Source organism: Callorhinus ursinus, unplaced genomic scaffold (assembly GCF_003265705.2).
Source record: "Callorhinus ursinus isolate GAN/ISIS: 27379988/994484 unplaced genomic scaffold, GSC_fseal_2.0 scaffold27, whole genome shotgun sequence".
NCBI lineage: Eukaryota > Metazoa > Chordata > Mammalia > Carnivora > Otariidae > Callorhinus > Callorhinus ursinus.
This window is the reverse complement of record NW_027397089.1, coordinates 16,877,902-16,894,120: the sequence shown is the minus strand read 5'-3', so window position 1 is coordinate 16,894,120 and position 16,219 is coordinate 16,877,902. Positions and strand designations below refer to the sequence as shown.

The 16,219-nt window shown below is 36.8% G+C and overlaps 1 protein-coding gene across 9 annotated transcripts in view; it reads right to left on the bottom strand.

The window, feature by feature from the left end:
• LMO3 (LIM domain only 3) overlaps positions 1-16,219 on the bottom strand; it is a 58,991-nt gene that overhangs the window by 39,732 nt on the left and 3,040 nt on the right. For 2 of the 9 annotated variants that reach the window (XM_073877924.1, XM_025879869.2), the window contains exon 2: positions 10,017-10,230. In XM_073877924.1, coding sequence (XP_073734025.1) covers positions 10,017-10,222 — 206 coding nt within the window. In that variant the 5' untranslated portion in view covers positions 10,223-10,230. Of the gene's footprint in view, positions 1-10,016; positions 10,231-14,216; positions 14,422-14,944; positions 15,045-15,092; positions 15,145-15,390; positions 15,912-16,106 lie in introns of those variants that run through there. The other 7 variants (XM_073877921.1, XM_073877922.1, XM_073877923.1 and 4 more) reach the window with 7 other exon arrangements.

The following is a 16,219-nucleotide window of genomic DNA, read 5'->3' as shown; positions in this document are numbered from 1 at the left end:
CTCAGGGTGTACAAGGTGACAGGAGAAATTAAGACTTGTAAAGCCATCTGGCCACCACCTTCTCCTCGCTTTCTGAAAAGTATGTTTTGGATTTCTTTGTGATGAAGTGTATATGGCCTGGCCACTGTTTTAAAAGCTCACCCATTCATGCTGTGCCTCTTTGTAAGATTTCAAAGCACATTAGCACAGCTTCTCAGCCAATACTCATGATGCATCCCAGCCCATTTTATAAACATAAATATAGGCTCAAGTACTTTGATTTGTATTTAAAGTTATTTTTTTTCATTTTTCAAAGTAAAGACAATTTGTACAGACAAATCCCACTCTCACAAACAGAAATGCATATTCATCTTTTAGTTTTGAAGAATAATCCTTAACACTTCTTGATGTGAAACTAAAATTAGTGAGCTGGGGTTAGGTTAAGAATGGGAAATAGGAGTATAAAGAGAACGCTTATGTAACAGTTGGCCCATCTCATCAAGAATACGATTAAATAAGTTAATAGGTCTTTGATGCATTTTCTCTTGATGCTGGATTTGGAAACATTTATGATAATTAAATATGTTATTTTAAATATTTTATACTAGAAAATAATTTAATAAGGCTTGGCTTAACTTTTAAAATAATGAAAGTAATTACCTGTCAGAGAGCCTTTGAAAAATCCACATCTTTGCAACTTTTATTACTTAAGTATTCAAAAAATATAAATTACATTGTGATCAGGACAGAGCTTAACAACATCTTTGGCCATGGTGTTACACCTTATGCATGCTGTGCTGGCAGCCTGAGTTCATCACTATGGACACTCCTTTGTATTTCACCTTGAAATACTACCATGTATACATTGTCCTGATGAGTTCTGTAATCCCAAATGGAACTCAGTCTGGAACAGTCTATCTGAATAAGCTTCACAGCAGTTCTCAAACAGAAGTATTTTCACTTTCTTATGGAACATTTAGAAAAGTATAGGGGCATCCTGGTTGTAACAGCAACAGGGAATACCATGGGACCACCTAATGGTTGCTTCTAATCCTTGTCTCTTCTGCTTTTGTTCATTCCAACCCCATACTAACATCCTTGATGTTCCTCAAACACATCAGAAAATCTCCCATTGCAAGGACTTTGTATGGGCTGCTCCCTGTGTCCGGAATGTCCTTCATCTACAACCCCATGGCTGGCTCCTTCGCCTTCTCAGTTCTTTACTCAAGTCACCACCTCAATAAGAACAATGTTGAATGAGTAAATGGGGACCAATGATGCTAAGCATTTTATAAGGGGTGTCAATTGTACTTCTGTTGATTGTACCACTATCTGTGATAAGAGAAGAAAACAATGCAAATTGTATGAAAGTTACAGAGCTAACTCTGTCTTACCCTGCATCCAAAATATAACCAGGAAGCTCAAAGCTCAGCTTCTGTAATAGGACTACTGGCTTACAAAAGGATTTTTACAGAGCCCAATTTTTACAAATTATTTATAACCTCTCTTCCTCAAAAACTCTTCTAATCTCTTCTGAGTATACCTCTTCTCATTCTCTATATTGCTTCCTTGGGACCTAACTAGGCTAAACCTCTTTACATATTTTACTTAGTTATTGAACAACAAATAGTGATGTCAGTTGTAGAAAATTTGAAAAATAATTTGCCCTTAAGTTCTTCCCAAATTTCTCCTACTGTCTACCTTATTCTTTACATAGTAAAATATTAATAACTTTATGTTTATATATTATAGAAAATCAATTAGAAATATAATATTCCACATTCATTATTTATAGGAATGAGGTATTGGCACTCAAATATTTGTTTAGTAACTAAATGGTTTCATTTTTTAAATGTTAGAGGGATAGCAAAGTGTGTAATCACAAATATAAACTCCATTACTACCCACTCAGCAAGGACATGCTGTGGAAAGAAGGGATTCTTTAGCTCAGAAACTTTCCAAATTTTTTTTCTAATAAATAGCCACAGAAAATACTAGTTTATGAGTTTTAAGGAAATTGAATAACTTATAATTTCTTTGTATCTCCCAAAGCACAAATGCTCTCTCAGTGGAAATTCACATGCAATACTTACAGGCTTTAAAATTATGTTCACAGTATAGTTGAACTTCTCACCTGGAAAATACAAATAAACCTGCCCACTGAAACTAATACTCATATTTAGTGTTAGAAGTATGACTGCTTTTTCCATTCACCTCTCTTCCATTCACCCCCCATTCATCTAAGCAGAGAAACAGATATTAATTGCTCATCTCACCCGGTCTAATATTTGGCTATTGGTCAGAATATATTTTTATCGAGTAGCTGATAAATACAAAATAAACATCATGTTTCATGCCATGGGTATTCTGAAATGTAACAGCCCTGAACCTGCTATTTTGGGGGAAATGTGAGCCATCTATTAAGAGACATCACTTAAGAGATTTTGAAATGTTGTAACAACAAGAGAACAGAATAATTTCAAAAATAGTATGCACCTCTGTTAGAATTTTATAATAAAAACATAGCATTGTTCTGAAAGTTTTAGAACAGGAGAATAAACTAGCAAGTCCAAAATGTTCTTTTTTCTTCTTGAAGTTGCCTGTTGGGATCCCACATTATAAATGAGATGGGAATTTATTTTTTCTCAGTGGTATTTCAATTACTATACAGGGTTTGCATTAGCACATTTTATGAAGTTTCCTTCCCCTTTACTAGTCCTTGTCATATTTGATATTTATGTTTACTAAAACTGATTTTCTGTTTTTATTAGTAGGATGGGTTTAATGTAGATGATACTTTACTGCATTAGTAATAACAATTTTATTTAAATATGACTTTGTTGTACTCCTTTGCAAATAATCTTTGAATTCCTAAGAGTCTTTTATTTTCCCTGTAGCCCAGTTGGAGAGTTTTTAATATTAAATTGAATCATAACAACACATGCTGGTTAGAGTCTAACTTAACACACGCAGCTTAATGTTAATTTTCCAACTTCAAATCAGAGATCTGGCTATTCCAAGATGATTATTTATCTCAAGTGTGATTTTGTTTTAAACTAGTAAAGTCCACAGCTAGAGATTTTTGGATCATAAAAAACTGGCACTCTGAAGGAAAGAAAAATTTAGCAAAAGATTTAGAATCTTTACATAACTACAAAAAATATTATTGAGATGAAAAGGTCTATCAGGAAGTGATGATAGCATGGGGAGAAGGCAAAAAGGTACAGGTGAATCCACAGGTGACTGATGTAGGTAGTTTGTGAATATAGCAAATATGTTTGATGAATATAATAAAAGGGTACGCTTAGGTGCTAATTCCTTTAGGGGAAAGTTATCAATTAATATCAATAATAAGGAACAAAAAGCCTCAATAAGCAAAAGAAGTTGCTTTAAAGTTAGAAGATCTAAATGCCACACTTCTTGCTTCACAATGTGAGCTTCCACCTCAAAATAAATTTCTTATAAGTAGCTTGAAAAGGGAAATATATGGTTAATCATTAAAACAAACATGTTATGATGGGGGAAACAGATACAGACCAGACAGTATCAAACTCCATCAGAGGTGAGAAAAACAGAATTGGGTGATAAAAATCACAAGGGGATGTACTTGGGCATTCTATAGTATTCTAAAACTTGTCTTTCCTCTTAGGATGGTGAACACTGTATAAGAATAAGTCAATGCTATATTTACAATACTAAGAAATTAGCTGGCATCAAGTATCTAATTTTACAAGTTTCAAAGCCTGTCAAACGATGATGATCTGGTGAAAGTCAATTAAGAAGAAAGTTAATGTTCATTCTAAGGTCATATAGATTCTACTATGTGTATGTGTAGCATGCATATGCATAACTACACCTCTTTAATGCTTAACAAGGGGAAATTCAACGTATCTGTAGGAGCAATCAGTTGTATAAGCCAACAAAAAATTAAAATGAAAGAAAAATGTCTTTTTGAAGAAACATGGCTAATGCAAATGTCATTTAAAAAATATCTGGTAAATTGAATAAAAAGAATATTGCTGTTTTTATTTTTACTTTCCTTGTTTTCAAGACCTTCTCCTGCATTTACAACTCTTATATCGGTTAAAGTGAGAGATGTTAGTTAATATATTTTGGAAGACAGGATGAGGTTGCAGTATATAATTTTGAGTAATAGAAGACATTCTCATAGGAACAGGAAAATGTTTTCAAACCAAATGCAAAAAATAAGATTTCAATGCCTCACAGGGTATTGAAGGAAAATATAATGGTTGCTTAAGGTTGGTGCAATTCTTCTTTTAGGTTAAATAATTTTTATGTGAGGCAAAAACCTGAACTACATAATACATTTCTACAATGCATATATTCATCAAAACCATTTACAAAATTACCACTTTCAGCATATTTTTAAAATGAGATTCCTTAATAAATTATGTTTATGTAGTCAAAACACAACATTAAAATTTATTATTAGTCACTTAATGGAAGTTAATGGTGAGTTTATAAATGAAGTGCTGGCTTACTTTGATATACTCTAAGAGCAACCAAAAATAGAGATTCTTTCCCAGAGTTCTATGTATTTACAAAGTGCCAAATAAGCAATTTTAGCAATTCTCAAATGTAGTTCTTCCAGATGCATTTAATCTTAAATATACTTGTAGAAACAGAATAGTTTTCTGCTAAGTCAGGTATGTCTAACTTAACCATCTCATGTGTAAAAACTAACCTGACTGAAGTATTCCATGCTTTATAAAAAGATTAAAAAAAACGAGTAAAGATATAGAAACAGTGTGAAGTATTTTCATATTTTCAATATTCTTGAGGGAGGTATTTTCAGTGAAAATATCTTGTCCATAAAACAAGCCAAAACAAAAATCACAAAACTAAAATAGTTCATTATGTCAAATACTCATTCACTGAAAATGGATGCATTACAGAATAAGGACAGAGAGATATTGTAGATAAATTTATAAATGAGACATTTTACATGTAGATGGAATATTCTGAACAGAGATTGTAGCAGAGGAGTTGTGGCTTCGAAAGTCCACCATTTTTTCCTAAAATGAGAGGCACTCTCTCAAAGTATTGCACAAAACAAAATGATCAATCCTGATTTGTACTGGTCCTTGAATAGTATATAGTCTAAAATGTTTGAAATAAAATTCAATAATGTTTTCCTATGATAAAACAAAAAAGTAGACTTAAAATTACAGCTTCTTATAAAGCTATAAGTAAGGTAAGATCATTTACAAGGAATATAACAATATTTTCAATGGACCGTGGAGTTTAATACACTCATATGTTAAAATATTTCATAATACTAAGATTAGGTTACACATTTAAATATGATAAAAATTATGATTATAATGAAGTGTTAAGAAAACTCAAATGAAGCTTGTAGAAAAAAAGTTCATTTGGGAGGAGTTTAATTCAATGTAAAAGCTTAAATTTTCAGAATTTACAACAATAAAAAGTGATTGTTCAGATAATAATAATGCAGTGATTGCTGGGGAAGTTACTTTCAACTGCCTAATATTAAAAAGAGAACAATGAAGGGAAAAAAAGAATAAACACTTCATTCAACACAAAAAAAGTACCTATGCAGTGAGTTGTCAGATAAAATAAACAACACATTTGTGCTGACTTTTAAAGCTGTAATTATGTACTAATATAATTTAACCTTATATAAAAATTTAGAGGCACCAGATTTGATTAGTGTGAAACAGAGTTATAGCCAGATTAATACTCTATGTAGCATTTAATTTTAATTTTCAATTTGAAAGTTATTATATTACTATATTAAAGCATGTAAAATTTGTAGTGAGCATAAGTTTCGAATCCTTTTTCTTAATTGTCAACTATGGTGGCACACAAAGCATCATTCTCTCCCAGCAGTTTCATTTTAAACAAATCATTCTCAGATATAAAAATGGCAAATTACATTAAATTTTATATAAGGCATTTTCGGCTTCTCATACAGGAAGAGCTATATAAGCAGCTTCCATGCTATATATCAGAGCAAAGGACTTTGAATACATTCTCTGCTGAGACTCCATTCAGAGATACAAGATCCAGCCTACAGAGACTTGATGCTTAAAATATACAAGAAGTTTTAGGCTTAACAAAAAAACAAGCAAAAATTGCCCTAACTCTTGAGTGGTAAATTCTGATATTCTTTACTGCCTCCAAGTTGAAAAGAAAGTAGTTTGTTATTTCTCCTGGTTCTGACTTCTTAACACTTGCCACAAAATTTTAATTCTAAAACTCCGATTATACATTAACTACCTTTTTCATATTTTCCAAACCGAAACAAGGATGATAGATAGATCAGCTGTGCCTAGAGTCCCGTAAACATCGTTACTAAAACTGTTGTATTTACACAATAATTATTAATTTACTTTGGGTATTCTATTAGTTGTAAGCTCTAGTTCAAGGTATAAAGATGCTTCCCTTGCCTAATTTGTCATCAGTTCCAACTTTAAAAATAAAAAAGTTACAAATGTGTTGGATACATGTTAAAAAATGTATTTTAACATACACATTTCTAGGTCTTGGCATATAAATATTGATGGGCAGATTGGCTTCTTAGTTTAAGGCAGAAAGCGTGTTAACAGGGGAACTTTTAAAAGTCAATCCTTCTGTTCCTTTATCTAATGAATTTCCAAAGGCAGAGAATAATCCTACAAACTGGCAGATTCTCTCTCATCAGGTATGTGCATTGTATATACTATAGAAAAATAAAGGCTATTATACCAGCCCTGTTATGGAAAATGAATTGTTAAGATCTGGAACTTAGTATATAAATGGTAAAATCATCTTTCTTTTTCTTAGGTATAGCTAATTGTGCCACAAAGAAGAAAAAAATCTGAGAGAAATCATATTTACCATAATAACAGTTTCTATAACTCTAGGAAAGTATCTTATGATTTAAATTCTTATATTCATTATTCAAAGAACTTGAAAAAACATGTCATCACTATCATTACTCAAAGTAATGCAAAATAAAATGTTAGAACTTCAAGACTCATTGTTCAGCATTAGAAGTGTTTTTTGTCTTCTTTTTTGGAAGGAGAAGTTAATTAGGAAGTTAATTACAATTGGCAAAAATATTTCACTCTTCTCTAGATACGAAAAAATTATCTGGCCCAAGATAATATCTACAATTAATACTTTACCAGTAAAGATACAGATAAAACTAGTTTTTTCTTTATCATTTTCCGTATTCTTACTTACTGATGCCTACTAATTTAGACAGAGAAATACAAACCTGTAAGTTATTTATGGCTTATCTAGTGTCTTAAAGAAATTACACACTATCCAAACACCAAAAACAAAACAAAACCACTTGTGAATTGGATTTAAATGGTTAAGCTGACTGTGCAAAATACAAAATACAAAAAGGAAATGTGAACTAAGGGAAATGAGAAAAATTATTTTCAAAGCTCTAGAAGACAGCCACGGAATATTACTTGTTCACCGATCATATTACAGATTTTGTGTAATTAATAAACAATTAGATAGTAACAATTTTAGGTACACCTTTATTTTTCTTAATTTCGTCTATTACCTAAAGTTTTGCCTCTCACACAGCAGGCATCCAATAAACAATTTTGAATGACTATACCATTTAAAGAAATTAATTTATAAATAAAGTTTGCCTAATTGTATTTGTCTGTCTGACATGCAGAATTAGACTATTAAATTTCCAATAAGAGACATGTTGCTGAACATCGACACAATTTCACTGATACACACTTCTTACATAAAACTACATACCACATCTGCAGCATAATCTATAACACATAACACATAACACAGTGTTTTACACACATTCCAATCCCCCATTTCACCGCTACAATTTTTAAGTATTGATGAATTACTCCCTGCCAAAGAAGTCACATTATATACAACAAACCTTCAGTTTAAATACAGGAACAAGCTTGCTGTTAACAACTTAGTTTGAAATGTTAACAATCCTTAGGCTGTTAACATAACAACTGGCCATTTAATGACCAATTTAAGAGGAAATTATACGCTGAGAAATGAATATATTGGCAATCAGGACCAGGGTTTTGATTGAAAGGGTATGATTTTTTTCTTTAACAAGTTAACGAACATTAGAAGTTCGAATCTATCGGAAATTAACTAAGTTATGTTACAAAAAAAAAAATCCATCTTAGAGAAAGATAAGCATTTCTGATACGGAAACTGTTTTGATAAATCGTTTTCAACAAAACACTTACTTGAGACTATCAAATAGCAGTTTAACATCATATTTTTATTACCATAAAGAAGAATAACACAAAACAAGTCTAAGATTTCTTTCTGTGCTTGCTCCTCTATTCACAACTGCAAAAACAGTTTAACTCACGATACAGGTAGTTCATTGGCCAAGTATAAATTTTTAAAATCCAGCTATGTCAACATACTTTAACTCTTGCTTAATTTTTATCTTTATTGCTTATTAGAACACCTTAATCTCGCACAGACTATATAAACTCCTTGTTTTGGAATCGTTGTTACATAAATCCACTTGACACACTGCAGTTGTAAACAGATGTAAAAGTCAAAAAAAGAGTCAGAAAAGCCATGACTATTGGTTAGTGAAGATAAAGCAAAACTAGGAAGCATTGTTAAACCACTGAAAGCAAATGCAAATGCTTTATGTGGAAATGAGGCTCTAATTCACAATGAGAAGAGGAAAAAATTTTTTATTTCAAAGAAAAAGTTCAAAGACTGAAGTTCTAAGAGAATTCATGGAATAAGTTAATTCTGATTAGTTGTGCCACCACAATAAGGGAAATCCTGACTATAGAGTCACTTCCCATTGTTGGCACCCTGCATGTATTTTGTGCCCTTGGAACACAGAGGACTAGTAACAAGTGGTCATAATTAGCCAGGAGGCTGTAAGATGAGGCAGTCCTATGAGGGGGAAAGAGTAGAATCTGATAAACAGTCCTGGATTCACCCTTTTAAACTACCTCTAATCAAATGATAAATATTTTTAGATAAAGATTAAATCAGACCAAGAAATAACTGAATTATATACAGGGAAGCACCAGATTCCCTAGAAAACACTTCTCCAAATGACCAAGATGGTTAAGGAGCTAGGGCTGACTGATAAATTTTGTGTCATAAAGGAAAAAAATTCAAAATAAATCGCTTAATGTCAGGCTAGAAAAATGATTAATTATATTAAATATGAAAACCCAAATGATGCCATATATCATTTCTCTAATTTGATAGGTCCTACTTTATTAATATACGTAATTTGCAGCTGAATCAAATCACAAAGTTCCCTGAAAAGCAAAATAATTTTTCTTAAATAGAAGTTCATGTGTTGAGTGCTAAATGCTGGGAAACAAGTTTAGTGGGCTTCATGGTTTTTTAAGCAAGAGCATATGAATTGTCATCAAACTGTTCAGATGTTTACAGTTTAGAGGGTGGCTATCATCTCCCCATAATGATGGAGATCTTTACTGTGTTCATTTCCTTAACGCTACTGGCAAGTCTGAGGCTGTTAATGCTCAGTGATGTCTTTGTGATGGCCACTTGGAATGCCACTGAGGGTGGGGGGATGTATTCACACTTGGAGAAAGTTTTCAAAACTGTATAATAACCATGCTAATAAATACCAGCTAATTTCAAACTGCCTTTCTTTGACAAATCAGAAACAGAAGATAGCTGAGTAACTCTTGGGGTCAAGCTCAGCCTACCTTGTCTGTGGGGTGTAATACAACACTTACATGCTGATTTCTACCACCAAATACATCCTTGCCATGAACTGGTGGTTTCCTTCTGGGCAGTGGAATCACCTATTTCTAAATCTGAGCATCCACGCTGGCCAAATGGGAACATTTTAGATATGAGGCTTTCTTGGCCATTCCTTAAAGCAAGAATTTGCATCTGAGGAACCTGGCGACATTTTGAAGGCTGACAGGTCAACATCTTTCAGGGATATAAGCTAGCCATAAAGAAATGAAATCCCCAAAAAATACACTTACAAAAGTATTTTAAAAGGAATCCAGTCATCACTGGTGTGCAAGGATAATTCCTACCTCAGATAGTCTCTGCGACAAAGGATAAGATTAGCTTTAGTGTACAGGGTGGAGCCCACCTCTCCCAAACGACAGTCACAGCAGGCACACTTCAAGCAGTCTTCATGCCAGTATTTGTCCAGTGCCTTTAGAAGATACCGGTCCTTGATCTTTCGGTTGCAGCCAGCACAACCTTTCGGCTTGGTGTCTGGCTGGACTGAGAGCATTTGTATACCTAAAGGAAGACAAAAACAAGAAAGAGAGCTGGGACTACAAGAAGGGATCAGAAGAGGCCAAAAGACCTTACACAAGTTTCCTACTTAATGCTGCATTTCTCGAGGAGTGTTAGACTTTCTTCTGTAAGGGCATACCAAATCACACTCAGTTCTGGAAACAAAAGGCTCAATCAAACATTAGACGGTCCTTATTAAATCATCTAGAAAGTCACACATACAAAGTGGTGAAAACAACACATTCTTTTTGTATATAGGGAGTTGGCATTGTATACACCAAGTTAAGCAACATTAAATAATTTTGTAGGGTCCCCTATTCTCTACATAGGGTGGTTCCTTTGGGAAGAAAATGTGAGTGAATGGCTAACAATCTTAAAGAAACTATTTAACAAATGAGTCTGTGTACAGCCTATAAGAGTCAAGAATGAGTTTTTCTTTATTGGTGAGAAATTCGCTTGCTATGTGCTTGATGGTGGAAGAGAGGGCACCGTTCTGGGATTACACTAACCTGACTTAGCAGTGGGCTTGTTTATAGTTAAATACACAGTACAGTCATCCAAAAAGCTCACCAGTACGATATTGCTTGTTTGCATCCAAATACTTCCTTCTGTACTCTTGATTATTTCAAAATTATTCATTATGTTAAAATTTTTAAAATGAATCTATACTCACAAAAACTTCAGTCGGTGCCTCTGTTAATGGCAGCTTACCTCACTGTAGACTACATGCTTTGATAGAAAACTAAAGTACAGGATTAATTTATTACCATAAACATGCACTTATTTATTTTATAAGGGAAAGAAAAAACAACAGAAGGTAAAATCTAAATATATTTAAATTAAATAAACATATGTACATAAATATATTACATGCATATATCTATAGTGCACTAGACATAGGATGTTTATGTATTTTAGACATATATCTCCATCATATATAAGGAGTCTAGCTGAGTTCTGTAGGTTTTACAACTGAACTGAAATTTTTTCAATGAAAGGCTATTCCCCTTTGAGTTTCTTCTTCTTTCCCAAGTGTCAAACACCCAGCTTAAAAAAAAAAAAAAGCTGGACCAACTATTCAGAACTTCATATTTATCAAGTAACTCATTCTAAGCGCTATAAAATACTGTAGACATCATCGATTCCTAACTCCCTCATTTTACAAATTGTGATGCAGAGGCCTAACAGAGTTTAAGGACTCGTTCAAAACTGAATGACAGTGAAGTACTAGATTTGTTGGTCTTCTTACAGTCCAGAGATTCCACTCCTATAGGATGCTTCCTCTCCTACGCAGAAACTTTTAAACTATACAAAACACCAAGTGTGGATGCACTTGAAACAATTTCAAGAAAAGAAAAGCCAAGCTATGATCTTAGAGTATTTCCCTACTCCCAAGGAGCTAACCCTCCTTTAGTTTCGCTGATGCCTTCTGATGAAGGCTTCACGTCCATTACCTCCACAATCTTTTTTTCTTTTTTCATCACATTGATAAGAGACACCCAGGCACTGTACTCTCAGAGCTGAGTAACTTTTCTCGTTACAAATAACACATGGATTGCGCATAACATCGTTATGATGCTGAACTTACATTAGAAAAGAACTTCTCTGGCAGAGTAATGGAAGAGGGTATGGCGGGGAAGAAAGCAGGGTGGCTGTTCTTTCTGCATGATATGCAGAGCCGTGGTAGCTGGAGCTGCAGACTAGCGGCTGGAGTTGTACCGAAGAGCAGGTGGTATTCCTATAGCCTGCTTTCTGTTCCTTTTCTTTGAAGGAGCTGAGGGTCTAGTGTAGATTAATCATAACCCTTGATGGCTCTGCTAAATCTCACTCTCTAGAACTTCTAACAAATGAAGTTTCTTTGATCAGAACTAGTTACCGTCTTCTAGCAAGGTTCCACAAGGAATAAATCGTATTAATTACAGTACAGAACATATCCAAGTGCCTCTTAACCATATACCTGGGGGGAGGGGGAAATTTTGATTTACGAAATGGCATTCTGTATTTTGCTATTGAAGACATCAAGAGATATGAGTGGCTATTCTGATTAGCCAATTTATAAGGCTATTATTTTTTCACATCACAAAGCTGAAAGAAATTTTAAAATCCTTTTCAGTTGTAGCTCAGCTATATTTTCCTCAGTTCAGTTACTACCATCAAGCGTAGAAGGTCAGTTATCTTTATTCAAAACACTTTGCAACCAAGACAGGGAATACCAACATTTGGCACAAGTAACACTACCCTGCTTGTCTTCACAAAATGTTTTTGTTGTGTTGACATTTTAATTTAGCACTCAGAGGCCAATTAATATTTGAAACTCTTACTTTCTGTTTGGCCTTGGGCTTGAAGGAGTTTGATATTTTGCACTCCATCCTGGTGCCTTCTTTTAGAGAACATCATCACATTTCTCTTGGAGAGGAAATCTTTTCAATAGGATGCAAGTTAACAGTTGTAGAAAAAGAACTATTTAGTAGTCACCACATTGCCATGTACCTAAAAGGCACAAAGCATCAGCAGCCCCCCTCACCAACCAGAAGAGCACGACTGGGTAGAGTTATGTGTTCAGAGCTGAGAAACATTTCACAAGTTGCTCATAGCACATCAGGACTCATAACTAGTTTTAGATTGGCATGTAAATTGTTCTGAGGGAAATTCTTATTGCCTCTGAGACCCTGCCATTCTGAGTTATTTGACAGTTTAAGGGAAATCATAATTAAAAAAAAAGACATAAATAATCGCCTGTGCAGTGTGGTGTGCAGAAATAAGTAGAACCATTTCATTTAAACTCTGGTGAGCTTTTAATTGCCTGGATCGCATTGTGAGGCGGCCTAACGGTTGATTGCCTCCATTATGCTCCCTTGTTCGGTGCCATTCATCCGCGCAGGCTCAGCTTCAGTAGTTCACACAACAAAGTAACCACAACTCCACAACGCACAGGGGCTTAAAAAAAAATAATCATAATCAAAGATTTGCAGCACTTAGACACAGTCTTTTATATTTTTGGACTAACTACACATAGTGAATGGAAAACATTTTGTCCCCGTCGGAAGATTCACAGAGAACAATTTGGGAGAAGGAACAGGAAGAGGGAATACATAAAGGGGGTTGGCAGCGATGAGGTGCCTCAGGAAGATGCTAAAATGGGAATGCAGGTTCTGCAGCTGGGAGCAGTGACACAGATTAAAAGAATTTGGCCAACGTGGCCGTTCGATTGCCAAGAGGTACCAAACAAAAGATTTTCTCTCCTCCTGCCCATCTTCATCCTCTCCCCAACCCCCAGACCCGGCTGGAGAACTGGTTTTGGCCTAAAAGCTTGTTTCTCTCTGTTCACTGGCCCAGAGCATCCCTACAGGCTGCAGCCCCCTAAGGGACAACAATGCAAATAGATGTCCCCAGATCTCAGGCGCTGGAGCTGCTTAACTCTGTTCTGCCCCTTCAACTCCCAACCCCCTCCCCATCCTTCCACCACCCCCTCCCCTTTTTGAGCAATGGAGCTGGGAACCAATTTGATTCCCTTTTTCTCCAATGCAGCTGCAAGGCTCAGAGATACTGACATTTTTCCACTCTTATCAGTTTAATTACAGTTACCATGGCAGCAAAGTGCTAGTGCTTGGCAAAGGCCAACAAGAGATTTGCAAGACTGAGTTCAATTTTGATGCAGCTCACATGCAAAAAAAAAAAAAAATAATAATAATAATAATAAAAATAAGAAACATACATACACTCTAACAAAGAATGCCTGGCGGAGTTTATGCTCTAGCCTTTTGTGGTTGTGTCTTTGCAGCCACACAGGGATGATTTGCAAAGAATGTAGCAGTATTTGTTGCACCTAGCAAGATTAATTGGTTTAAGCAGCAGTCTTTCAAAGCAGTTACAACAATATTTCGGATCTTTTAAAAAGACACAAAAGCAGCAGAAGAGCAGGAAAGCTTTTGAGCAGCCAAGAGTGCCGAGCGCCGGCAAAGTGCATCTATGATAGATTGTAACCTTACCAAAACTTTTCTCCTTTTTCTGCATGAGTTGACTTAGGCGTGCCTGAGTTGCAGCAGCTTCGCATTGAGCACCAAGCCCAAGGTAGAAGCGGAAGGGGCTCTCCTGGATTTAGCTCAAGTGTGGACCTGGTGCGCAGCCTACACCGCCGAGGACCGACTATTGTGAAGCCACTTTGGGAGCGGGTCGGAGTGGCGGCAGGGGGTGGGGGAAGGGATGAGGGCGGCCAGACGAGACAGAGCGCACACACAGAGCCCCTCGCAGTGTGGCAGTGTGCAAAATGATGGCGAATGACAAAGCCACATGCTTCCCTAACTCTGCCCGTAATCCTAAAATCCCAGCGGCCCCTTTTAGCTTCGTGGTAACAAATGGATTTGATTAAACTGTCACATGCAGCGTTAGCATAGCATATCATGTTCAATATGAAAAAGATCATAAATCTGACTTGTATTTCATAACAGCAATCTGGGTAGCCCCCGTAAAAATGTGCTGCATCAGTTTGAATCTCAGCCTCGTAGGACATAGGCACCTTGTTCCACGGAACCTCTCTTGTGGCCACTTCCCCCCCCCCCCCGCAAATAGTCACTTTTCCATCTCGCAGGAACATTTTATTATGGAAAAGTGGGGAGAGGCAGAAGTGTGGACAAGAACCAAAAGATTGTAATTTCAACTCTTGAGGGAGGGGGGCTGTGGATTCCAGCAAGTAACACTGAGTGGGTCCGGAACCCACCTAAGCGCTGACTTGCCTTCCAATGGGCCAGGCCAGAGCGAACCTCTCCTAATTTCCAACTCTCCCTGCCCCTCTCTCCCCGGGAGTCAGGGGTGTGGAAATGCGGCGGCTCATCCTGAACTTTAACTATTATCCACTCGAGTCGTACTTGAGACATTCCGCGCCGCAGCCGCTCTCCCTCCTTCCATCAACATCTTCCGCCTGCATCTATTTCATGTCTCATCATAAAAATAATGAAGCCTCACATGATTTAAACAAAACCGTCTCCGCAGAGCTGCAGCCCGAGTGAAAGTTGCAGTGCGGAGCTGGGCTGCAGCTCCAGTTTATGCCTCATTAGGAGAGGCTGGGGAAGAAAAAAATACCCACATCCGCACACGCACGCGCGCACCCGCAGACACACACACCACAAATAAGCCGACGCGTGTGTACACAGTTGCTGCACTTACCTTCTCAATTAAGCGATACAGGGGGAGGCCGTTCAGAAAGCACAGTGGCTGCTTTGTAGGGCTTCTCCTTGGGAAAGGTCAAAAAGAAGCATTGTTTGAAAAAAAAAAAAGAGGGGGAGGGAAATCTCTATTTTTTAAGTTTAAAATAATGAGGTCCTCAAGGATCCGCCAAGTAATGGTGTTGACCACATCTGAGCCACAGGTGTCCTCCTTTTAGGCAACTGCAGTCCGAGGCTGTCTCTCTCCGTCCTGGCTCAAGACAACTTACCCCAGCAGCACGCGAGGAGCCGAGCTGAAGGAAGCTCCGGCTCTCAGCTGCAAAATGCAATCCCTTCCCAGCCAGACATAATACAGCCAAAGAAAAGGTCACTCAGTTATTACTGAGCCGGCGGAGCCCAGGCAGGGCTTGTCAAGACCACAGAGAAGCAGCTCCCTTCCGATTTAAGACTATTTACCTCTCGCCCCCACCCCTCCCCTCTTCTCTCCTTTCCTTCTCTCCCTCCCTCTCTCGCTCGCTCGCTCGCTCTCGTGTGCCTGTTCTGCAGCTCAGTCAAGTACAGCCGCCCTCGGAAAGTGCAAAGCAGCCACGAGACAGATCGGGCTTTGTTGCTAATTTCCCAGGGTGAAAATTTACAAGCTTGCGAGTGCAGACAGCACAGCCACACGCATATGCTACTCACAAACGCTGGGGACGACCCCCACGCACAAAAACTGACCTCTGCGGGAGTCAGCTGGAGACGACCGGAGACGACCCTACCTCCTGGACCCGGCCAAAAGAAGTCCTGCGAAAGAGCTCCGGAGGAAAAGGGTCGGATTCCTAAAATAATCA